At 45.0% G+C, this 26,488-nt stretch overlaps 1 protein-coding gene across 3 annotated transcripts in view; it reads left to right on the top strand.

Annotated features, from left to right (window-relative positions):
- The window catches only part of asic1b (acid-sensing (proton-gated) ion channel 1b), an 856,126-nt gene that overhangs the window by 788,514 nt on the left and 41,124 nt on the right, over positions 1–26,488 (top strand). For all 3 annotated transcript variants that reach the window (XM_034166038.1, XM_034166036.1, XM_034166037.1), the window contains 3 exons: positions 22,309–22,459; positions 24,542–24,598; positions 25,078–25,231. In XM_034166038.1, the coding sequence (XP_034021929.1) occupies positions 22,309–22,459; positions 24,542–24,598; positions 25,078–25,231 (362 nt within the window). The remainder of the gene's footprint in view (positions 1–22,308; positions 22,460–24,541; positions 24,599–25,077; positions 25,232–26,488) is intronic.

The raw sequence follows: 26,488 nt of genomic DNA, 5'->3' as shown, positions 1-26,488 counted from the left end.
TATACATTTTTGGGTGGTTTATTGTTTTAACTTTATCGAAGATAACTTTTCAGTTATCTGATTATGTTATCGAAGTTAATTTTTTGGTTATCTGTGTCTACCACTGGCAAATGCACAGAGGGTTATCTACAAATAGTCCTTGATTTGCACATGTGCTTTGTGATCCACAAACACAAATTTCTGATTTGTAACTTGTGTGTTGTTTTTATAAATAGATGTGTATTTGTAAATATGTTTTTTTTTTCCATTTGTAAAAAAGGCGTTTGCAAAACTAAAAATTCTGTTTGTGAAGTTTGACTTAGCAGGTTGATCACCGATCACACGTTGACCGCTATTCACATTCCCATCCAGTATATGGCAGTGTTCTATGCATTTTTGCAGGGAGGGGGGTGATGAGAAGAGACTGATTTCCCATAATGCCGTTTGCTGCTTGTGTCGGTTTAACGGTCAAACCTTCAGAATTAGCGCATCACTTTAAAAGTGCAACATTTTCACTTTGGAAAAATGACAGAAATACTGCTAATTTTGATAAACTGTCCGGAATTAGTCTGTTTATAAATTAAACCATGAGTGAAAGTGCCTTGTGTTTGATCTACACTGCCACCGTCTGTAGTATTGTGTTTAAGTGTGATGTCTTTGCAGCATCTGGTAGGGTGCTTAAAGACAAAACCGATGGCTTGTTGTTTATTGTCAGTTTGTGATTGCTTCGGTGCTTAAACCTGAAAGTGGTTCATTAGTTGCTGACGGTGTGCTGAGTCAATACTAAAAGTTAGTAGTTAGCTACAGCGTCTGCTAATTTTTTTTTGGGGGGGGGGGGGTTATTAATTAGTTTAGCATTATAGAAGTTACCTTTTCAGTTAGCGGATTAGTGGTTATCGAAGATAACTTTTCGGTTAGCTGTGCCCACCACTGGACATATTACTTATTTGTGGCAGGTAATGCAGTCCTGGTTGTGTGCAAAAATGTTTCATTTATGCTTGTTTAGACAAGTGTTAATAACACATCACAGATAAAACAGAGACACTGCATGGCCAAGAAGATGATACAATCTTTACATGCCACAATCTGTGGTCCACCCGAGGAAGAAAGAGGCTGGCGAAGGAGATGATGACTTGTCCAGATAAGAGGACTGATCTCTGGGGGGACAAATGGCTGAAAGTGATAGAAGAGGAGAACTGGCCTGAAAAGGAATGAGAAAGAACCAGAATGGCCGAGAAACAGAAAGAGGAAAATTGAGTGGGAGGTCTTGGTTGCTCATGTGCGGTTTAGTGAATTTTAAATCTTGTGGATGATCTTTAGTTTAACCATGTGTCTGTCTCCATCTGTCCTCCATCTGTGTTCATATGTTTCATCATAAATATTACATATGTAGCGGCTTCTCATCAGAAGCAGCAACAGCCTTAGTAGCCATCAGACCTAGGTTTTGGAAATGAAATAAAGTGGCAAACAAGCTCATTTGAAGTTACAATCAGGTTTACAAATATATGAACGGTGACACAATTTTTGTTATTTTATATCTGGACACCACTATGGAGTTGAAATGAAACAAGATTTTCAATTTCAATTTATTTTCATTTATGTAGCGCCAAATCACAACAGAGTTGCCTCAAGGCGCTTCACGCAAGTAAGGTCTAACCTTACTGACCCCTAGAGCAACAGTGGTAAGGAAAAACTCCCTCTGAGGAAGAAACCTCAAGCAGACCAGACTCAAAGGGGTGACCCTCTGCTTGGGCCATGAGATGTGCATCTTGTGTCGACTTTCAGCTTGAATGCAAGGGTTTAACAAAAATATCACATCATCTATTTACAAATGTATATACAGTCCTTCCATTTTCAGAACCCATTAGTAATTGGACAAATTCAATATAAGTATTGTTGTTCATACAAATCCCCCGCGACCCGATCCCAGATAAGCGGTTGACGATGAGTGAGTGAGTAAGTGAGTGAGAGAGAAAGTGTTCATACAAATCATCACTTTTACAACAAGTTTTCTTTAGGCAAGTCATTTACAAGTCAGCAACTGTATCTTGGACTTTCTTGGAATTCATGGGATCCTCAAGAAGTTGCTCAACATCATAGCTAGCTTATGGAGAGGGGTTGTGTTCCAGCCCTTGTCCCTGTCTGGTGTCCTGTTTTTTAAATGTTGTTGCTTTTGGTCATTTTACCCTTGCTTTGTACTTTTGCTATTGTTGAGTTCTGCTTTGTTTTTCTGGCGCTGATATTTGGTTGAATTCTCCTTATGTTAGTGAACAGGTTTTTGAGGGTCTTATTTGTAGTTTAAGTTATACGTACCCTGGGTTCCTTCTAGGTTGATATTTCACTCTGTGGCCCTGTCACTTGGTGTTCCTCACAGCTGTTGCTCATTACACTCAAATCACCTGTCTCGTGTCTTCTCGTTACATGTCACTATTGAAATATGTTACTGTTCTACCTAACTTGCTTGATTATTCTGGTTCGTCTGGTCCTGTTTTGTGGTTTAGTTCTGTATTTGATTGTCTCCCCTTATTTCGGTGCTGCTGCCAACTCCCTTCCCTTGTTCTTGATCATTTGGACTGTTCCCCAGTTTTGGACTCACTGTATCATCTTCTGCCATGGTAAAATAAACCCTTTGCTTTTTACTCACATTTGCTCACTGTCTGCATTTTTGGATTCAACCCCTCACAAATGATAACAGATTGGCACTGTGAGTGCTCTGTGAGAGCGGGCAGAATTTCCGAGTTTTTCTACAGTGAAAATTGGAGTTCATCAGGGATGTGTTCGAGTTCCGACACTATTCAATGCTTGCATGAACTGGGTATTGGGTAGAGTTGTGGAAAGCAGTGATGTAGGTGCTTTTGTTGGAGAGGAAAGATTTACTGACCTTGGTTTGCTGCACAACAAGATAAGTGAAGAATCACAGTGTCTGGGTTTGTGATTTTCCTGGATGAATACTAAGATCAATCATGTTCAGTAATTTCCTGGACTCAGCCATTAGATGTGTATGCACTCAAAATGTTGAACTTGTAGACACAGTCAGTTATCTCGGCAGTGACAGTCGTGTCTTTGGGCCTTTGAGATCAAGAGAGGCCTGAGAAGACTTTATGGAGCCATGAGGTTACTGTACAGAGGTGTTTAGCAATGCCAGTATCTTGGCAGGAGAACAAAGTTCCAAGTTAGGGATCCACCGATCCACAATTTTTCACTTCCGATCCGATCCCGATACCTGAATTGGGATATCTGCCAATACCGATACTTTTCCAATCCGATACCAGAGCTGTGTTTGCTTTAATATTATTATCATTATTGTTGATATTATATGAGGATTTTCTTTAAAAGGAGATGTGAAAGTTGAGCTAAAATTTGCCAGAAGGTGTATCTAAGATGAAAGCCTACATCTGATTTTTTTAGTAAAAGAATTAAGTACTTTTATTTCTTTATAGAATGCTATAGTCTTATTTTTATTTTTACAGACTTAAAGAGAAAAGACAGCTCTCTCTCCCTGCCTGTCTCTCTCCCTCTCTCTCACCCCCCCCCCTCTCTCTCTCTCTCTCTCTCTCTCTCTCTCTCTCTCTCTTTCTTTCTCTCTCGCTGTTTTCATGCTGCACAAACTTCGAACTTTGTGGAAACACGAAGCCTTTCAACTGTAAAATAAATGTATCATCATCGATGCTCACACGCAGGATTTTAATGGAGACTTTTTTCCATTTCAGTGGACAGAATCTCTGTTCAGCTTATCTGTGCTTGACAAACAGATAATTTGAACGTGAGAGCTGGGCAGAAATTTCCCGCTAAGCACAGCTAGAACAATACGGAAGAGAGTTCTCACAAACAGCCCAGCTTCAGAAAACCTCCCTCTCCCCTCCTCCCGCTTGGCAGCAAACAAGCAGAGTGCAAACAACAGCAGTTGAGAGGATTCACAGTGGCTCTTCTCCGGTATCAGAAAACGTAGTGGGTTTGATCAGTTTTTTCCGATATGTGAATTACGTCAGTATTGGAACTCGATACCAATCTGAGATCAGATCAGTCCCATCCTAATTCCAAGTCTTGAGGGTCCTGGGGCTTCCAGTCTTATTGTATGGTTGTGACATTTGGATGCTAACTAGTGACCAAAGGTGTCAATATCTTTACCTAGGTCTCTTTTGAGGATCCTTGCGTACCTCTGGAATGACTTTGTGTCAAATGAATGGTTACTTCAGGAGATTCAGATGAAGAGTATCATTTGCATTGTGAGGCAGTGTCAAATTTGATATTTTGGCCAGGTAGAGCTTTTCTCTGTGCATGATCCAAGAAGACCAAGGTGACATCCACATCTTACCTGATGGCAGATAAACGGTTCCGCACATAAAGTGGCTGTCTGTCTGGGTGGTTGCCAAAAAGGACCCAAGATGATTCCATGATGTGGTGGATGCGACACCACTGCATGCTCTTTAAATCAAATCAAATCAAATCAATTTTTTTTATATAGCGCCAAATCACAACAAACAGTTGCCCCAAGGCGCTTTATATTGTAAGGCAAAAGCCATACAATAATTACAGAAAAACCCCAACGGTCAAAACGACCCCCTGTGAGCAAGCACTTGGTGACAGTGGGAAGGAAAAACTCCCTTTTAACAGGAAGAAACCTCCAGCAGAACCAGGCTCAGGGAGGGACAGTCTTCTGCTGGGACTGGTTGGGGCTGAGGGGAGAGAATCAGGAAAAAGACATGCTGTGGAAGAGAGCAGAGATCAATCACTAATGATTAAATGCAGAGTGGTGCATACAGAGCAAAAAGAGAAAGAAACACTCAGTGCATCATGGGAACCCCCCAGCAGTCTAAGTCTATAGCAGCATAACTAAGGGATGGTTCAGGGTCACCTGATCCAGCCCTAACTATAAGCTTTAGCAAAAAGGAAAGTTTTAAGCCTAATCTTAAAAGTAGAGAGGGTGTCTGTCTCCCTGATCCGAATTGGGAGCTGGTTCCACAGGAGAGGAGGTCCCTAAGATAAGATGGGACCTGATTATTCAACATCTTATAAGTAAGAAGAAGAATTTTAAATTATATTCTAGAATTAACAGGAAGCCAATGAACAGAGGCCAATATGGGTGAAATATGCTCTCTCCTTCTAGTCCCTGTCAGTACTCTAGCTGCAGCATTTTGAATTAACTGAAGGCTTTTCAGGGAACTTTTAGGACAACCTGATAATAATGAATTACAATAGTCCAGCCTAGAGGAAATAAATGCATGAATTAGTTTTTCAGCATCACTCTGAGACAAGACCTTTCTAATTTTAGAGATGTTGCGCAAATGCAAAAAAGCAGTCCTACATATTTGCTTAATATGCGCATTGAAGGACATATCCTGATCAAAAATGACTCCAAGATTTCTCACAGTACTACTAGAGGTCAGGGTAATGCCATCCAGAGTAAGGATCTGGTTAGACACCATGTTTCTAAGATTTGTGGGGCCACGTACAATAACTTCAGTTTTATCTGAATTTTAAAGCAAGAAATTAGAGGTCATCCATGTCTTTATGTCTGTAAGACATTCCTGCAGTTTAACTAATTGGTGTGTGTCCTCTGGCTTCATGGATAGATAAAGCTGGGTATCATCTGTGTAACAATGAAAATTTAAGCAATGCTTTCTAATAATACTGCCTAAGGGAAGCATGTATAAAGTGAATAAAATTGGTCCTAGCACAGAACCTTGTGGAACTCCATAATTAACCTTAGTCTGTGAAGAAGACTCCCCATTTACATGAACAAATTGTAATCTATTAGATAAATATGATTCAAACCACCGCAGCGCAGTGCCTTTAATACCTATCTTCAGACCTGATCTGATCAAAGTTGACATAATTTTAATCAGTGGTCAGTCTGCCCTTTTAATTTGGAGTTGTACAAGGTGATAGCATGTATTGTTTTTGGGTGACTGTTCTAACAAACTGGAGGGAATCTGCTCATTCATTCATTCATCTATTCATTCACTCAGTGCATTTTATGGGCTTTCCAAAGCTGAAGAATATTTGAATGTATTAGTCCCATTAGCCTTCAAGTGAAGATAATCTACAAATCACTGATGCTCATATGATAGAAGGTAACTCCAGGTCATCTTAACACACTTAGGGGAATAGAGAATTGGTTAAGATAAGTGAAAAAAATCTTTAGAAATTGCATTAGAGTTTATGGATGGCTGATAAGTGTGCTATTACAGTCAAACAGCTCCTCTAGTATGTCTCGCCCATGTTACGGGTTGAACAAATACAGAAGAAATTATTGATGTTCACATTTATTTCCAGACTTGATTGATTTTATGTTCCATTTGACCTTTGAAACATCCTTGGAGGGGAAATATGCAGTGGAGTCATCACAGCCTCCTGATTAAATTTTAGTCAGAGCGGTCCACTTTTCTTGGTCATACCTTAGTGTATGTGAATGGGGTTGTTGAACAATTGCCGAGGGTTATTGGAAAGCAAACTGAGAATGCAATGCACATGGCTGCTTCTTGCAGGCCAATAGAAAATAAAGTAAAGGACAGGTCTGTAAATCACAACAGGGTTCTTTAATTTATTGCTGTGTGAGCACTCAGTGATGCACTGTTTGAAATGATGAGACGGAAACGTTGAAGTCTTTTTTATACCGTCCTTCTTCATTAATCGTGTTTTGAATTTGTTTTTCTAAGGTGCCTGAAATGTCAGTGAACAGTGTTTCTTTTTTAGTATGCAACATGTCTGTCAAGAAAACACTGTGTGCACTCATGCAGGGTGTTTTTTGTTTCTGCACAGTCAGTGCACCACTACCAGAAAAATAAATAAGGATTTTTTTTTTAAAATGTAAAAACATATGAAAGGTTAATTCTCATATTGATGAGTTGGTGGATTGATCTCTGACTACTGCATTTTCAAATATCCAGACACTGAATCTGAAATTGCTGCTCATCCTTATCCAATTTAAAAACAATATCCATCCATCCATCCATTTTGTTTCGCTTTATCCGGAGTCGGGTCGCGGGGGCAGCAGCTCAAGCAAAGCGGCCAAGACCTCCCGATCCACACACACCTCCCCCAGCTCCTCCGGGGGAACCGCAAGGCATTCAAAGCCAGCCGAGAAATGTAGTCCCTCCAGCGTGTCCTGGGTATTCCCCAGGGCCTCCTCCCGATGGGACGTGCCCGGAACACCTCTCCAGCGAGGCGCCCAGAGGGCATCCAGAAAAGATGCCCGAGCCACCTCAACTGGCTCCTTTCGATGTGGAGGAGCAGGGACTCGACTCCGACCTCCTCCCGAGTGACCGAGCTCCTCACCCTATCTCTAAGGGAGCGCCCAGCCACCCTGCAGAGGAAACTCATCTCGGCCGCTTGTACTCGCGATCTCGTTCTTTCGGTCATGAGTCAATTCTCATGACCATAGGCGAGGATCGGAACGTAGATCGATCGGTAAATCGAGAGCTTTGCCCCCCTACTCAACTCTCTCTTCACCACGACGGTCCGATACAGCAACCGCATCACTGCAGATGCTGCACGGATCCGTCTATCGATCTCACGCTCCATCTGTCCCTCACTCGTGAACAAGACCCCAAGATACTTAAACTCCTCCACTTGAGGCAAGGACACTCCACCGACCTGAAGAGGGCAAAGCACCTTTTTCCGGTCGAGAACCATGGCCTCAGATTTGGAGGTGCTGATTTTCATCCCAGACGCTTCACACTCGGCTGCAAACCGCCCCAGTGCATGCTGAAGGTCCTGATTTGACAAAGCCAACAGAACCACATTGTCCGCAAACAGCAGAGACGAGATTCTGTGGTTCCCAAACCAGACCCCCTCTACACCCTGGCTGCGCCTAGAAATTCTGTCCATAAAAATAATGAACAGAACCGGTGACAAAGGGCAGCCCTGGTGGAGGCCAACATGCACTGGAAACAGGTTTGACTTACTACCGGCAATGCGAACCAAGCTCCTGCTGCGCTCGTACAGGGACCGGATAGCCCTTAGCAAAGGACCCTGGACCCCGTACTCCCGGAGCACTCCCCACAGGGTGCCCCGAGGGACATGGTCGAACGCCTTCTCCAGATCCACAAAACACATGTGGACTGGTTGGGTGAACTCCCATGAACCATCGAGCACCCGATGGAGCGTGGAGAGCTGGTCCAGTGTGCCGCGACCAGGACAAAAACCACACTGCTCCTCCTGAATCCGAGGTTCGACCATCGGTTGAATTCTCCTCTCCAGTACTCTGGAATAGACCTGGAATAGACCGGGGAGGCTGAGGAGTGTGATCCCCCTATAGTTGGAACACACCCTCCGGTCCCCCTTCTTAAACAGCGGGACCACCATCCCAGTCTGCCAATCCAGAGGCACTGTCCCCGATCACCACGCGATGTTGCAGAGGCGTGTCAGCCAAGACAGTCCCACAACATCCAGAGACCCAAGGCACTCAGGATGGACCTCATCCACCCCAGGAGCCCCGCCACTGAAGAGCCTTCCAACCACCTCGGCGACCTCGGCCTGGGCAATGGATGAGTCCGCCTCTGAGTCCCCAGTCTCTGCTTCCCCCTCGGAAGACATGATGATGGGATTGAGGAGATCCTCAAAGTACTCGTTCCACTGCCTGACAACATCCCCAGTCAGGGTCAACAGCTCCCCACCCGCACCGTAAACAGTGCTGGTGGAGAGCTGCTTCCACCTCCTGAGGCGTCGGACGGTTTGCCAGAATCTCTTTGAGGCCGACTGATAGTCCTCCTCCATAGCCTCCCCGAACTCCTCCCAGACCCGAGTTTTTGCCTCTGTGACCGCATGGGCTGCGGCACGCTTGGCCTGTTGGTACCTGTCAGCTGCCTCTGGGGTCCCACCTACCAACAAAGATAAGTAGGACTCCTTCTTCAGCTTGACGGCATCCCTTACTTACCCGGTGTCCACCACCAGGTTCGGGGATTGCCGCCGCGACAGGCACCAGAGACCTTGTGACCACAGCTACGAGCGGCCGCATCGACAATGAAGGTGGAGAACATGGTCCACTCGTACTCCATGTCTCCAACCTCCCCCGGGATCTGGGAGAAGCTCTCCCGGAGGTGGGAGTTGAAGACCTCGCTGACAGAGGGTTCCGCCAGTCGTTCCCAGCACACCCTCACGATACGTTTGGGCCTGCCAGGTCTGACTGGCTTCCTCCCCTTCCAGTGGATCCAATTCACCAAGTCAACAGCTCTGCCCCTCTCTTCACTCGAGTGTCCGAGAGATGTGGCCAAAGGTCAGATGATACGACTACAAAGTCGATCATCGACCTCTGGCTCAGGGTGTTCTGGTGCCACGTGCACTTATGGACACCCTTGTGCTTGAACATGGTGTTCGTGATGGACAAACTGTGACTAGCACAGAAGTGTTGTGTGGGCCGCTGAAGAGGAGGTACTGCTGGCCCACTACCACCAGAGGGCGCCCTGCTTGGAGTGCGGGCTCCAAGCACGAGAGGGCGCCAGATCCAGAGGAAGTGACAGCTGTCACTCATCACACCAGCTGTCACTCATCTACACCACTACTTAAGCCGGACTGCAACTCCACCTCCCCGCCGAGAAATCGACTACCGAGAGGTAATTTCTCTGCTGACTGACACATTGTGTTATAATCCAGTTCTCATTTGCAGCCCTATTCCTGTGGACGGAGCCTTATCTGGGACTTCGGAGTGTGGCGTAATGACGACGACTGCACCTTACTCTCTGGACAGATAAGTGGTTACACAGGCGTTGCACAAGTGTGTGATTCGGAGGTGGAGGTTCCCCCTCCTAACGGTGTACAGACCGAGGACCACTGAGTGTAAAGACTTACACTCATTCATCTTGTTTCTGCTTTTTGCCAGCAGTACCAGGGTCGACAGTCGAAGACAGAGGTCACCTGGGGATTCGGGACTTGGCGGCTCCGGTGTTCTTCAGGCTGTTGGTGGTGGAAGCCGTGTGGGACGCGGCCTCTCTCTCATCGGGGTCTCCTATCTTCGAGCCTGCCCACACGTCACCTGGTGTTAATTGACTTTGCAGATTTTGTGTGTTTAGTTGTGTATTGTCACAACATTAAATTGTTACCGTTTGGCTTACTCATTGTCCGTTCCTTTGCGCCCCCTGTTGTGGGTCCGTGCTACGACACCTTCCCAACAGGATTTCTCGGCCAATCGTCATGGATTCCGAGGGGCGTCAGCTCGAGCGTGAACGGCCAATGGAAGAGCCAGGAGCGCAGGCGTCAGCAGGAGGCGTGTTGAGTGAGCTGCAGCAGATCTTAACCGCCTTCACGGCTCGGTTGGATTTAGTGACCGAGCAGAATGTCCTCCTTAATCGGAGAGTGGAGGCTCTCGCCGCCAGGGTGGAAGCGCGCGATCAGGGCGCTGCTGCAGCTCCTCCTCTGGCTGATCCTGGGCCTGTATCAGACGTTCCACTGGTCGTTCAACGAACCCCCCCACCGTCCCCTGAAGCATACATAAGCCCTCCGGAACCGTACGGGGGCTGTGTGGAGACGTGCGCAGACTTCCTCATGCAGTGTTCGCTCGTTTTTTTCACAGCGCCCTGTCATGTACGCATCAGATGCTAGCCGGGTAGCTTATGTTATTAATCTGCTTCGAGGAGAGGCACGCGCATGGGCTACGGCGCTTTGGGAGCAGAACTCACGGCTCCTAACGTCTTATACTGGGTTTGTACGGGAGTTCAAACAAGTGTTTGATCATCCCAACAGAGGCGAGACCGCTTCGAACGTGCTGCTGTCGATGAGACAGGGGCGCCGTAGCGTAGCCGAGTATGCAGTCGACTTCCGCATCGCGGCAGCGAGGTCCGGCTGGAATAACGTTGCGCTCCGCGCCGCCTTTGTAAATGGACTGTCCCCGGTCCTCAAGGAGCACCTACTGGCTAAGGAGGAACCGCGGGATTTTGACGGGCTTGTCGATTTGGTTATACGCTTAGACAACCGTTTAAACGAGCATCGTCGGGAGCAGGCCAGGGGGCGTGACCGGGCACGTGCCGTCCCTCCCCCTTCCGGTTCCGACAAGGTGACGTCGTCCCCACGCTTCACTGCCAGGGAGCCCCGTGTGGCTACAGCTCCCCCTGCTGAGGAGGCTATGGACACGAGCAGGGCTAAAGTACAATCGAACGTCAGACAAAGGAGGCTGGCTCGCGGGGAGTGTTTTGTCTGCGGCTCTTGTGAGCACATGCAGAAGGACTGCCCTGAACGGTCAAACTACAACACCCGTCCTTAGAAACTGGGCTAAGGGTGGGCCATAACACACACGCGGAAAGACCCCGCAGATCAGCACGAATCCCAGTAACAATCCTTTGTGGGGATTTAACCCTTCACGCCCCAGCACTGGTAGACACGGGGTCAGAAGGGAATCTGCTGGACAGCAGATGGGCAAAGGAAGTAGGGCTCCCCCTGGTGGCCCTGCCAGCACCGTTGCAGGTGCGAGCACTGGATGGCACCCTGCTTCCATTAATCACACATCAGACACAACCAGTGACTTTGGTGGTGTCTGGGAATCACAGGGAGGAGATAGTGTTCCATGTAACACCATCTACCTCCCGAGTGATTCTGGGTTTTCCATGGATGGTGAAGCACAATCCCCGGATAGATTGGCCGTCCGGGGTTGTGACGCAGTGGAGCGAAACCTGCCACCGGGAGTGTTTAGGATCCTCGGTTCCCCCCGGCACTACAGCTAATGAGGAGGTCAAAGTCCCCCCCAATCTATCGGCGGTGCCAGAGGAGTACCACGATCTTGCTGACGTTTTCAGCAAAGATCTGGCGCTCACTCTTCCTCCGCACCGACCGTATGATTGTGCCATCGATTTGGTCCCGGGCGCTGAGTACCCGTCCAGTAGGTTGTACAACCTCTCACGTCCGGAACGCGAATCAATGGAGACCTACATCCGGGACTCCTTAGCTGCCGGGCTGATCCGGAACTCCACCTCCCCGATGGGTGCTGGTTTCTTTTTTGTGGGTAAAAAAGACGGCGGACTCCGTCCATGCATTGATTACAGAGGGCTGAACAAGATCACGGTTCGCAACCGATACCCGTTACCTCTGTTGGATTCAGTGTTCACGCCCCTGCATGGAGCCCAAATCTTTACGAAATTGGATCTTAGAAATGCGTACCACCTGGTTCGGATCCGGAAGGGAGACGAATGGAAGACGGCATTCAACACCCCGTTAGGTCATTTTGAGTACCTGGTCATGCCGTTCGGCCTCACTAATGCCCCTGCCACGTTCCAAGCCTTGGTAAATGACGTCTTGCGGGACTTCCTGCATCGGTTCGTCTTCGTATATCTGGACGATATACTCATCTTTTCCCCGGACCCTGAGACTCATGTCCAACATGTACGTCAGGTCCTACAGCGGTTGTTGGAGAACCGGCTGTTTGTGAAGGGCGAGAAGTGCGAGTTCCACCGTACTTCTTTGTCCTTCCTGGGGTTCATCATCTCCTCCAACTCCGTCGCCCCTGATCCGGCTAAGGTTGCGGCGGTGAGAGACTGGCCCCAACCAACAAGCCGCAGGAAACTACAGCAGTTCCTCGGCTTTGCAAATTTTTACAGGAGGTTCATAAAAGGTTACAGTCAGGTAGTTAGCCCCCTGACTGCCCTGACCTCCACCAAGGTCCCCTTCGCCTGGTCGGATCGGTGCGAAGCCGCATTCCAGGAGTTGAAACGCCGGTTCTCGACTGCACCAGTTCTGGTGCAGCCTGATCCTGATCGCCAGTACATAGTAGAAGTGGACGCCTCTGACTCAGGGATAGGAGCCGTGCTGTCCCAGAGCGTGGAGGCTGATAAAGTTCTCCATCCTTGTGCCTTTTATTCCCGCAGGTTGACCCCAGCTGAACGGAACTATGACGTCGGCAATCGGGAACTCCTCGCGGTGAAGGAGGCTCTTGAAGAGTGGAGACACCTGCTGGAGGGGGCATCGTTGCCCTTCACGGTTTTCACAGACCATCGGAACCTGGAGTACATCCGGACCGCCAAGCGGCTGAACCCCAGGCAAGCCCGCTGGTCTCTGTTCTTCGGGCGCTTTGACTTCCGGATCACGTATCGCCCCGGGACCAGGAACCAAAAATCAGATGCATTGTCCCGGGTGCATGAAGAAGAAGCCAAAGCGGGGCTGTCGAACCCCACCGAGACCATCATCCCCGAGTCCACTGTCATGGCCACCCTTACCTGGGACGTGGAAAAGACCGTCCGGGAGGCCCTGACCAGGAGCCCGGACCCGGGGACTGGCCCCAAGAACAGACTGTACGTCCCACCAGAGGCTAGAGCTGCCGTATTGGACTTCTGTCACGGGTCCAAGCTCTCCTGTCATCCCGGAGTGCGTAGGACCGTGGCAGTAGTCCAGCAGCGCTCAGTCGGAGCTTCACTGCGGATCCACCCTGTCTTCCACGTGTCCCGTATCAAGCCACACCACACCTCGCCCCTCTGTACACCTGGACCCGCGCCGCCTCCTGCCAGGCTCATCGACGGGGAGCCTGCTTGTACAGTACGCAGGCTCCTGGACGTCCGTCGTAAGGGCCGGGGGTTCCAATATCTGGTGGACTGGGAGGGGTATGGACCTGAAATCGACTACCGAGAGGTAATTTCTCTGCTGACTGACACATTGTGTTATAATCCAGTTCTCATTTGCAGCCCTATTCCTGTGGACGGAGCCTTATCTGGGACTTCGGAGTGTGGCGTAACGACGACGACTGCGCCTTACTCTCTGGACAGATAAGTGGTTACACAGGCATTGCACGAGTGTGTGATTCGGAGGTGGAGGTTCCCCCTCCTAACGGTGTACAGACCGAGGACCACTGAGTGTAAAGACTTACACTCATTCATCTTGTTTCTGCTTTTTGCCAGCAGTACCAGGGTCGACAGTCGAAGACAGAGGTCACCTGGGGATTCGGGACTTGGCGGCTCCGGTGTTCTTCAGGCCGTTGGTGGTGGAAGCCGTGTGGGACGCGGCCTCTCTCTCATCGGGGTCTCCTATCTTCGAGCCTGCCCACACGTCACCTGGTGTTAATTGACTTTGCAGATTTTGTGTGTTTAGTTGTGTATTGTCACAACATTAAATTGTTACCGTTTGGCTTACTCATTGTCCGTTCCTTTGCGCCCCCTGTTGTGGGTCCGTGCTACGACACCTTCCCAACAAGAAGTCCAACAACTGAACACCACTCGGGTTCAGATCGGGGAGGCCGTGCTTCCCGATCACCCCCCTCCAGGTCTCACTGTCGCCGCCCACGTGGGCGTTGAAATCCCCCATATTGTTGTAAAAACAACAATAATATATCTATAAAGCAAGAACTGTTTGTGTGTGTGTATGTGGCTTGTACATCTCCCTGACTGTTTGTCAGATCAACCTCAGCTTTCGGATATGGCTTGCACATGGCACGATGATTTGCATCCTTTAATATGAAAATTTTGGGGAGTAATTTTTAAAACCTTTAATTTGACATTAAACTTTTTTTTTTTTTTGACATTGTAACATTATTACTTCCAAGATGGCACCCACCTTGGTGTATCTGTCCTGCAAAACCTCCATTTATATATGGATTTCCATCAAAATATGTTTCCACACTCTGTTTATTTCATCATATAAAACCGCTAACTTAAAAGAAAATATACATTTATTTTATGGCTTGATTTTGAAAATGCGCTCCTCTCAAAACGTAACTCATGTGGTTAAAATCAAGCACACCCTTTCTTCTTCTATGGTATTTAATGGCAGCCGGCATCCTTATTGGTGCATTGCTGCCACCTTCTGCATCAGTGCATTATATCACTACTAAATCCTCGCAGTGAGTCCGGTGTCTTTCGAGTATTTAAAAATCCAACACTACCCCCTCTCACTTGACCTTATGGCTAAAATACTTCCTACACAAACTTCTTTCAGGCCCTCCAATTGGTTTCCTTCAGTTTTTACTCTTTAATAGATAAACCATTCAAAAATAATGAGATATAGTTTGTAAAATAAAATATTTTGAGGGAAAATTAAAGCACTGTGCTAAATACTGTACAGGTATATTCATTGGTTATGATTTTTAATATGTATATGTCGCGGACATGAACGAGCAAAGCTCTTCAGCATCTCACTATGTCATTTAGGTCTAGGGATGGGTATTGATAAGATTAAATCAATATCGATGCCATTATTGATTGCGCTTATCAATCCGATTCCTTATTGATTACCTCTTGTGAATTTTCTGTGTTCTAAAAGAAGGCTGTACAGGTTTTCTATGTCAACAACATTTTATGGAGTCTTAAAGTAAATAAATATGAAATTGGTCACTGGATCCTTGATTTGTGGTCATAAATAGAAGTAAACAAAATCTGTAATTTTTTGTCAAAAGCATTTCCTTTCAGATAGTAATGGCTGTTATGTACGAGGTCTATTAGAAAAGAAACCGACCTTTTTATTTTTCAAAAACTATATGGATTTGAATCACGTGCGATTACATCAGACAAGCTTGAACCCTCGTACACATGCGTGAGTTTTTTCATGCCTGTCGGTTGCGTCATTTGCCTGTGGGCAGGCTGTGAGTGAGCACTGGTCCACCCCCCTCGTCGGAATTCCTTTGTCTGACTTCTTCCTGAGAGACTGGCGCTTTGCTTGATCAAAGTTTTTTCTGAAACTGTAAGGCACATCCAAGTGGACACCATTCGACAAATTCAGACGGTTTTTGGTGAAAATTTTAACGGCTGATGAGAGATTATGGAGTGTTACTGTCACTTTAAGGACTGCCCACGGAGCCGGATGGCGCGCCACGCCCCAAGCCACCATCGTCAGCCTGTTTCGAGCTGAAAACTTCCAAATTTAAGCCTCTGTTGACCCAGGACGTCGTGAGAGAACTGAGAAGTTTCAGAAGAGCTCGGGATCAGCAGTTTATCCGGACATTCCACTGTTAAAGGAGATTTTGTAATGAAAGACGTGCGGACGGATTCGCGCGTCGGCACCCAGCCGCTCATCGCACGGCGCCACAGCAAAACACCTCCGTTGGAAGCATTACAGGACAAGTTTGAACATGCCCAGCTGTTAAACAATTTCTCGGATACTCACTCGACTGAAAGCCATCGAAAACCGCCTGAATCTTACGAATGGTTATCAACACGGAGGTCTGGTCTGGTGGTGTTATTTGGCATTTATATGCGGTATTTATCTGTTGATCCATCACACCGCGCTGAGCCACCTGGAGCACCAGGGGAGCTATGTGAGGATGCTCTTCCTGGACTTCAGCTCAGCCTTCAACTACATCATCCACAGATCCCACAGACGCCTGGCAAGAGAAGAGCCAGATCCCCACACTGCTTCCACCACCAACGGAGCTGAAGAACACCGGAGCCGCCAAGCCCTGCGCCCCAGGTGGCCGCTGTCTTCAGTAGTCAGACCCGGTACTGCTGGCAGAAAACAGAGACAGTCCTGATGAGTGTGAGTTCGCACACTCAGTAATCCCACAGTCAGTGTTTAGTTAGGAGGGAGCACCTCCACCTCCAATTACACACTCGTGCAGCTCCTGTTTCACCACTTATCTGGTTTGGGGTGTGAGGCGAAGCCGTCGCAGATCACACCAAACGCCAATCCCACAGATAAGGACACACCAGGAAAACGGCTGCAAAGAAGTTCAGATTAATACTCAATGTTTTGAGTCAGCAGAGAAAGTTACCTGAATGGTAACTGATTTCTCGGCAGGGAGGTGGAGTTGCAGTCCGGCCTTTATGGTGGTGGTGATGAGTAGTGGATGAGTGACAGCTGGTACGGATGATGTGTGACAGCTGTCACTCCTGGTCGCTCCGACGCCCTCTCGTGCTTGAAGCCCGCACTTCAAGCAGGGCGCCATCTTGTGGTGGTGGGCCAGCAGTACCTCCTCTTCGGCGGCCCACACAACATTTACCATCTTTCACTGCTGGAAGCATCCAGATCTTGATAGGGTGGATACATCTAGTTTTGGTCTGGTTGCTCAAGTGGACAGTTTACCATGGTGGTGGTAGTGGCAGCTGGTGTGGTGAACCAATCAGATATCAACTGTGTCTAAATGCATTTTGAGGCTCAGGGTTCAGTATTCTTTAGGTGTCCTGCAGTGATTGATGTCTTTGGAGGGGAGAGGTTTTGCAAGCAGTTTCACTCATTGACATATGACTGCCCCAGAGGTGACACTCCTTATGGTCATGGGCATGGCCATGAGAAGATGACTTGGGTTCAGGGTGCAGTAGTGGGGTGTCCTGGTAAGTCAACAAGAACACATCTAAAAAGGATATAAACATTTATATGTTATGAAATTTACCATGTATCTGGCAGACGAGTACACACATACAACCCCAATTCCAATGAAGTTGGGACGTGTAAAATGTAAATAAAAACAGAATACAATGATTTGCAAATCCTTTTCAACCTATATTCAATTGAATACACCACAAAGACAAGATATTTAATGTTCAAAGTGATAAACTTTATTGTTTTTGTGCACATATTTGCTCATTTTGAAATGGATGCCTGCAACACGTTTCAAAAAAGCTGGGACAGTGGTATGTTTACCACTGTGTTACATCACCTTTCCTTCTAACAACACTCAATAAGTGTTTGGGAACTAAGGACACTAATTGTTGAAGCTTTGTAGGTGGAATTCTTTCCTGCATCTTCCTCCTTCTTTCTTGCTTGATGTACGACTTCAGTTGTTCAACAGTCCGGGATCTCCATTGTCGCATTTTGTGCTTCATAATGCGCCACACATTTTCAATGGGCAACAGGTCTGGACTGCAGGCAGGTCAGTCTAGTACACGCACTCTTTTACTATGAAGCCACGCTGTTGTAACATGTGCAGAATGTGGCTTGGCATTGTCTTGCTGAAATAAACAGGGACGTCCCTGAAAAAGACGTTGCTTGGATGGCAGCATGTGTTGCTCCAAAACCTGGGTGTACCTTTCAGCATTGATGGTGCCATCACAGATGTGTAAGTTGCCCATGCCATGGGTACTTACACATCCCCATACCATCACAGATGCTGGCTTTTAAACTTTGCGCTGGTAACAATCTGGATGGTCTTTTCCTCTTTTGTCCAGAGGACACAATGTCCATGATTTCCAAAAACAATTTGAAACATGGACTCATCGGACCACAGCACACTTTTCCACTTTGCATCTGTCCATTTCAAATGAGCTCAGGCCCAGAGAAGGCGACTGTGTTTATGGATGTTGTTGATATATGGCTTTCGCTTTGCATGGTAGAGTTTTAACTTGCACTTGTAGATGTAGTGACAAACTGTGTTAACTGACAATGATTTTCTGAAGTGTTCCTGAGCCCACGCAGTAAGATCCTTTACACAATGATGTTGGTTTTTAATGCAGTGTTGCCTGAAGGATCAAAGGTCACGGGCATTCAGTGTTGGTTTTCGTCCTTGCTGCTTACGTGTATAAAGTTCTCCAGATTCTAATATATATTCATAATATAATCTTATGATTATATTATGGACTGTAGATGATGGAATCCCTAAATTCCTTGCAAATGAACATTGAGAAACATTGTTCTTAAACTGTTGGACTATTTTTTCATGCAGTTGTTCACAAAGTGGTGATCCTCACCCCATCTTTGCTTGTGAACGGCTGAGACTTTTTGGGGATGCTCCTTTTATACCCAATCATGAGTGTCCTCAGTTCCAAAACATTTATTGAGTGTTGTTAGAAGGAAAGGTGATGTAACACAGTGGTAAACATACCACTGTCCCAGCTTTTTTGAAACGTGTTGCAGGCATCCATTTCAAAATGAGCAAATATTTGCACAAAAACAATAAAGTTTATCAGTTTGAACATTAACTATCTTGTCTTTGTGGTGTATTCAATTGAATATAGGTTGAAGAAGATTTGCAAATAATTCTATTCTGTTTTTATTTACATTTACGCAACGTCCCAACTTCACTGGAATTGGGGTTGGACATTATTGACGTCAACAAATCATTAGATGGGGGAAAGAGCAGGGGAATATTTCCCACTGCTATGGTCATGGATAAGTTCAGTGTAACCACAGGCATAAGTTCTTACATACAAGGAATTTGATCTGGTGTCATTGGTGCATAAACACCAATAAAAGAAAATACTTCTGTAAGAAGTGTATGAGTCAAATAGACAAATAGCCAAAATTATGTTTACTGTCAAATAGATATAGTGGAATGGGGCTGTGCAGGCATGCAGATGAACAGTTAGGGATAATCAGTCTGTACTTTGTGGGAGTGGGGGGGTGGGCAGGGTGAATGGGGGTTTCTGGCATTATTTCATAAGTCAAGCTGTGGATGGAAGAACCTGTCTTGAGATTTTAGTCCTGATGGACCTTAAGCAGTCTCCTTTAGACAAGACACTTCATTTGGATTGTCCCAGTCCACCCAGCAGTAAATGGTACTGTTCTTCACTGGGGAAGTAACCTGCCATGGAATAGTGTCCTATCCAGGAGAAGTCATAAGCCTTGATCGGGCTATCAGTAAAAAATACAATTTATATACATATCAGATTTCAATCTGATTTCCTGCTACTCATGTGAATAGTCAAAAGTCGCATTGAAATCCATTTTCTTCCAAATTTGTTTCAAGCTTCATTCATAGTCTGTTTGAATTGTGATTCAAATCACATTTTTGCATATCCATTTTGGCCTGAATGCTCAGATCAGATTCTGGGTGTGTTTTGTTTCTTCTGTAATGTCTCACACTTGAAACACACTGCACGCCACGTCGGGCATGCACATCACATGTGCAGGAATCAGGCGTGTTTGTGTATTTACACTTAGCAGCATTTCAGTTGCTGGTCAGTCTGTTCACATCATTTGTCTCTGTTAGAGCCTTTTATTCCACACTGGATTTTTTGTAACCATTTTGTAGACATGACTTTTACATTGCACATTCAGTTTGGTCTTTTGTGCATGCATTTTTTTTAATGGATCATTTGGCTGATGCACATTATAGAATTATATAATATATACAGTGGGATAAAAAGTATTTAGTCAGTCCCTGATTGTGCAAGTTCTCCTACTTAGAAAGATGAGAGGTCTGTAATTTTCAACATAGGTACACATCAACTGTGAGAGACAAAATCAGAAAAAAAAATCCAGAAAATCACATTGTAGGATTTCTAAAGAATTTATTTGTAAATTATGGTAAAAAATAAGTATTTGGTCACCCACAAACAAGCAAGATTTCTGGCTCTCACAGACCTGTAACAACGTCTTTAAGAAGCTCTTCTGTCCTCCACCTGTTACCTGTATTAAAGGCATCTGTTGGAACTCATTATCTGTATAAAAGACACCTATCCACAGCCTCAAACAGTCAGACTGCAAACTCAACCATGACCAAGACCAAAGAGCTGTCGAAGGACACCAGGAAGAAAATTGTAGATGTGCACCAGGCTGGGAAGAGTGAATCTACAATAGTCAAGCAGGTTGGTGTGAATAAATCAACTGTCGGAGCAATTGTAAGAAAATGGAAGACATATTAGACCACTGATAATCTCCCTCAATCTGGGGCTCCATGCAAGATCTCATCCAGTGCGGTCAAAATGATCATGAGAACAATGAATAAAAATCCCAGAACTACACGGAGGGACCTGATGAATGACCTGCAGAGAGCTGGGACCAAAGTAACAAAGGCTACACACTACGCAGAGAGGGACTCAAATCCTGCAGTGCCAGGTGTGTCCCCCTGCTTAAGCCAGTACATGTCCAGGCCCATCTGAAGTTTGCCAAAGAGCATATGGATGATCCAGAAGAGGATTGGGAGAATATCACATGGTCAGATGAAACCAAAATAGAACATTTTGGTAAAAACTCAACTCGTCGTGTTTGGAGGAAGAAGAATGCTGAGTTGCATTCCAAGAACACCATACCTACTGTGAAGCATGGGGGTGGAAACATCATGCTTTGGGGCCGTTTTTCTGCAAAGGCGACAGGACAACTGATCTGTGTTAAGGGAAGAATGAACGTGGCCATGTATCATGAGATTTTAAGCCAAAACCTCCTTCCATAAGTGAGAGCATTGAAGATGCAACATGGCTGGGTCTTCCAGCATGACAATGATCTCAAACACACCGCTCGGGCAACGAATTAATGGCTCCGTAAAAAGCATTTCAAGGTTCTGGAGTGGCCAAGCCAGTCTCCAGACCTCAACCCCATAGAAAATTTGTTGAGGGAGTTGAACGTCCATGTTGCTCAGCGACAGCCCCAAAACATCATTGCTCTAGAGGAGATCTGCATGGAGGAATGGGCCAAAATACCAGCTACAGTGTGTGCAAACCTGGTGAAGACTTACAGGAAACGTTTGACCTCTGTCATTGCCAACAAAGATTATGTTACAAAGTATTGAGTTGAACTTTTGTTATTGACCAAATACTTATTTTCCACCATAATTTACAAATAAATTATTTAAAAATCCTACAGTGTGATTTGCTGGATTTTGTTTTTCTCATTTTGTCTCTCACAGTTGAAGTGTACCTGTGTTGAAAATTACAGACCTCTCATCTTTCTAAGTAGGAGAACTTGCACAGTCAGGGACTGACTAAATACTTTTTTACCCCACTGTATGATTATATGATATATATTATATAATATATAAATAGGTAAACATATAAACATGCAGCCTGAACAAAAGCAGACTTTCATCCACTTCATGCTATGGCATCTGGGGATAAGCATTGGTACCAGTGGGCCCCAGGACCTGTGATGGACCTCTTCTATTTTCATCACTTTTCTTATTATCTTTTATTTGTTGTTGTTCCAGGCGAGTATTTTCTTCTGCTTACATGCTTATACTTCTTTATGCCTGCCAGCTACATCATCCTGATGTTCGGTATGATTATTACAGCTGTCGTGTTATTTTTGGAGGATGTCCAAAAAACATGATGCATGTCATATCTATGCACTTGTGTAATTTAAGCAAGTATGTTTGAGTTTTTAAAGTGAATCTAAATTAGGTTTTATGGTTCAAATGAAAGAAAGTGACATGCAGCAGTGTGATGGTTTTCCCAGTGGAAAAGCTGTTTACAGTGTAACTTTTGATTCTCACAGCTGTGCTACACAGTTGATACGGTTAGATGTTTTTATTTGGTGAAAAGTAAGCGTAACAGAAGGAGTCTAGGAATAGAAGAGGCGTAGGAGAATGAGCTCCCTCAGTAATCACCACTCAGTTTAGTCTCTGCGGTGGAAGAATGAGATTCAATGCCCGTGCCAACACAATAAAAATGTGTAACGACTTCATATATAGAGCTGCAAGTTTTTCATCAGCGTACATATTGACAGGAGCTACAAGGTCAAATTACTGCATTGCCAGGGAGCAGAGCAACATTTTCCCAAGGTAGTGTGCTTTATTGTTGAAATGGTTCTGCCGTGCTGCTTCTGTCTCACTCTCAGTTGACCTACCTGCCTCCACCGTGGGGAGACTGCAAGGCCGCTCCAATGGACTCGGACTTCTTCAATACTTACAGCATCACAGCCTGCCGCATCGACTGTGAGACGCGCTACCTGGTGGAGAACTGTAACTGCCGAATGGTCCACATGCCCGGTAGGAGCTAAACGCACCTCTGACTCAGTGGCACAGCTGGAAACAAATATGTACTTCTGCGCTGATTTTCCACTGTTGTTATTTGTGGCTCTTGCGGTGGTGCGGTCCCAAATTGCAGTGACAAAAACGATTCATGAAGAACAGATGACATTTTGTCGATGACTGCAGAAAACCAGATATTTTCACAGCCCACTGGATTGGGAAAACTCAGCTATTTTCACTTTGTGTTTGTGCAGTGATTGCACTTGGCATTTGCTGTATAGGACCAATTTAATCTACAATTTAATCTATACAATATTTATGGAAAAACCCCAACAGTCAAAACGACCCCCTGTGAGCAAGCACTTGGCGACAGTGGGAAGGAAAAACTCCCTTTTAACAGGAAGAAACCTCCAGCACAACCAGGCTCAGGGTCAGTGGTTGTGTGAAGCCAGTTGTTGTCACACAACTGTGTTTACTCTTTTTAAATCATAATGACAACCGACCGCACAACCTTCTTGCTGTGAAGCATGATTGCTAACCACTAAACCATTGTGCCACTAACAGCATATGATGAGTCCCTTATTTAAATGACCAGGAATAAAATTAAAGTGTGTCAAAGAACACTCTTTTTAAGACTTAAATCTTAAAAAAAAAATACCAAAGGCCTTCCAGTTTTAACCTTATGTGGTAATAAGACATCTGTTTGTTGCTTGTGTTCCTCACTGGAATAACAGAACAAGAGAGAAAATCAACTTTTATGAAATTGAGATTGAGGTGTTGTGTGTGGTCACAGCAGACAGATGACCAAAATAAAAAATGCAACAAGTGGCAACGCTAATTGGCGAAGATGAGTCCAAAAGTAATGTTGAAATAACCATTCCTAACGACCATTCACTGGGGTCACATGTTAGTTAATTTAGACATGACAAGTACCTATGAACATTATTTTAACAAGAACCAGCATAAAACCTTCCAATTAACAGAATAGGTATACAATATTTATTATTAGAGTTGTCCCAGAATTATTTCTCCTCCTGTGATGTGACTGTACTGCTGCTGTCTTTATTAAGACAAAAACCTCTCCAAAAGATATTTGAGACGCTAAAATAATGTGGCACATTTTAATATAAAATTGGAGGGAACCTATTTGCTTCATGCCTTGCATTTGCTGGTGGAGATCGAGATGTTTGTTGATGGTCAAAAGAAAGGTGTATTTTGTAGGTTTTGACACCAATTAGCCTACACCTCTGTTTCCAACTCAACATAATAACTAATTGTGCACACTTAATAACTTGAGAAAATAAAGAACGCTTGTGGATGAGGTCGTATGTTGTGATTGCTGCAATGTTTTCTGGTTGCAGTTTCCCAGTTCTACCACTAGATGCTGTGTGTTTGCATTGTAAAAACTGTGTATGCACACATTGCTATGTATAAGTTGATAAATTCTACACTTTGCACAGAAATGTTCGTACATATGACATAAGCACAAACCTGAGCATATGAACGATTGATAAATGAGAGCTCTTGAAGTCAGTAAAAGCCTGGATCTTAGTCAGCAACACCCATCACATATAATCCAATGCTGCCACCAGGAGCGTCACACTTCATTGGTGATCGTAAGAATTGCATCCATGTCGGTATATTTGTGAAAGTGAATTTGGGATATATCACCCTCACGCATGAATTATGCATTAAATAGACTAATTTTATGTATAATCCAAGATGATGATGAAACAGAAATCTAGAAATACATAGCAAAATAGCATATTTTTGACATTTTTAAAGACACCTCCCCCAAAATTTAACAAATGTCATTTTTAGGGTATGCCTTATCACAGGAAGCCAAGCTCCCTTTGGCACCTTGGTCACTGGTTCAATAGAAGCAAGTGTTGCACTAGAAAGTCAAGCCTTTGAACCTTTTGATCATGGCCATGTGTATGCATATTGCATATCGCATATTTCTGCCTTTTTACACACAGATATATTCAGGCTTGGATGTATGCTGAGTTTTATGCATCTGGTCCAATATCTTGTCACACTTTGATCCCCTCATCCCGTTTTGTTTAGCCTGAGAATATTGTTTCTTCTGTCTTTGTTTAGGAGATGCCCCGTACTGTACCCCGGAGCAGTACAAAGAGTGTGCAGATCCTGCCTTGGGTAAGGAGATAACAGCATGCTGCAGGCGAGTGTGTGTGTATATATGTGTGTGTGTGGGTGCGTGTGTCCCACTGATAACAGATAATAGTCTTCCGTCATCCTGATGGCAGGTGTTCTCACATACTAAACCTGACGCCTGGCACACTCCCTCCTTCTTTTTAGACTTGCTCCTCTCTCCATCCGTTGGCACATCTCAGACTTTTCTTGCCTGTTGCATATGTTCATAATGACAGGAAATCTTTTGCCAGCAGCTCACGTGCTGCCTTCCACTGCAGCTGCTTTGTTTATGTCTTCTGTGTATCATACAAGGGTCTCTGGGGTGTCACCTTGCGATTTCTTTTCACACATTTTCATTGATGCTTTTCACCCTGCTGGCTTTGTTTGTTTATCATGCTTTAGTGGCAAAACATCTCTGTGCCCAAACCTTATCTCCTTTACCCTCTCCCCTGCTTCTCTCTGCTCCTTCTCTACTTTTTCAGATTTTCTCGTCGAGAGAGACAATGACTACTGTGTGTGCGAGACACCGTGCAATCTGACACGTTATGGTAAAGAGATGTCCTTTGTCAAGATACCAAGTAAAGCCTCGGCCAAGTACCTTGCCAAGAAATTCAACAAGACAGAGCAGTACATAGCGTAAGTCATATTGTTCCTCTTTTCCAACAAAGGATTTGTCAGCTCCTCCAGCTGAGACTCAGAAGGGTTTTACAGTTTGTCACCTTGGCTGTGTTCTGTTGTAACACTGCCTGTTAAAGTTGAAAGGATAAAGTGAGGATACTCATCGATCCCTCTGTCATTTTAAGGGCCTTTGATAACTTGTAATAAAGTATTTTATGGGGATGTGAGGAACCGCAAAAACAGCCTCTGTTTGACGCAAGGTCATTAAAATGGATTAGGTTTGAGAAACTACTGGAGCTCAACAAGCAACAGATAAGACACATGATGATGGTGAAATCAGACTTGCAGCTCGACAGAGTCTTGCCTGTCAGGAAGAAGCATACCCCAAGGATGGATTGAACTCCTTTGAAGAGGAAAATGATGATAATGATGTGATAATTCAGTGTTGTCATTTATTGGAGTAAAGTGGAATAAAAGTGTATTGGCTTGAGTCCATGCAAAACAAAAAACAAAACTGTGAAATTTGACTGAAGTTTTATTTGGTTTCAGAGTTATTGTTGTAAAATAATACTTTATTATTTTATGTCAAATAGAGGTTGGTGGATAGGTAGGTACGTACATAGGTACGTACAAAGACTGGTTGATTAGTAGATAAGTAGACATACAGACAGGTTGGTCAGATAGATAGATAGATAGATAGATAGATAGATAGATAGATAGATAGATAGATAGATAGATAGATAGATAGATAGATAGATAGATAGATAGATAGATAGATAGATAGATAGATAGATAGATAGATAGATAGATAGATAGATAGATAGATAGATAGATAGATAGATAGATAGATAGATAGATAGATAGATAGATAGATAGATAGATAGATAGATAGATAGATAGATAGATAGATAGATAGATAGATGGACAGACAGTACGTTCAGTCGGATGGATGGATAGACTGTTCGGTAGGTGGCATAGATGGATGGATTGGTAGACTGTTCGGTCGTGTGGAATAGAGAGTGAGAGACAGACAGGTCAGTCGGATAGATGGTAGATAGATAGACAGACAGGTCGGTTGGTCAGACAGACAGATAAACAGACTGGTCGGTCAGATAGATGGATGGATGGATAGACTGGTCGGTCGGATAGATGGATGGATAGATAGTCTGTTTGGTCAGTCGGATAGATGGATGGATAGATAGACTGTTCGTTCTGTCAGATGGATGGACTGTTCGGTCTGTTGGATAGATGGATGGACTGTTCGGTCTGACAGAT

This window comes from Thalassophryne amazonica, chromosome 3, assembly GCF_902500255.1.
Source record: "Thalassophryne amazonica chromosome 3, fThaAma1.1, whole genome shotgun sequence".
NCBI lineage: Eukaryota > Metazoa > Chordata > Actinopteri > Batrachoidiformes > Batrachoididae > Thalassophryne > Thalassophryne amazonica.
Note: the sequence above shows the minus strand (reverse complement) of the source record. Positions and strands in the feature narration are given on the sequence as shown.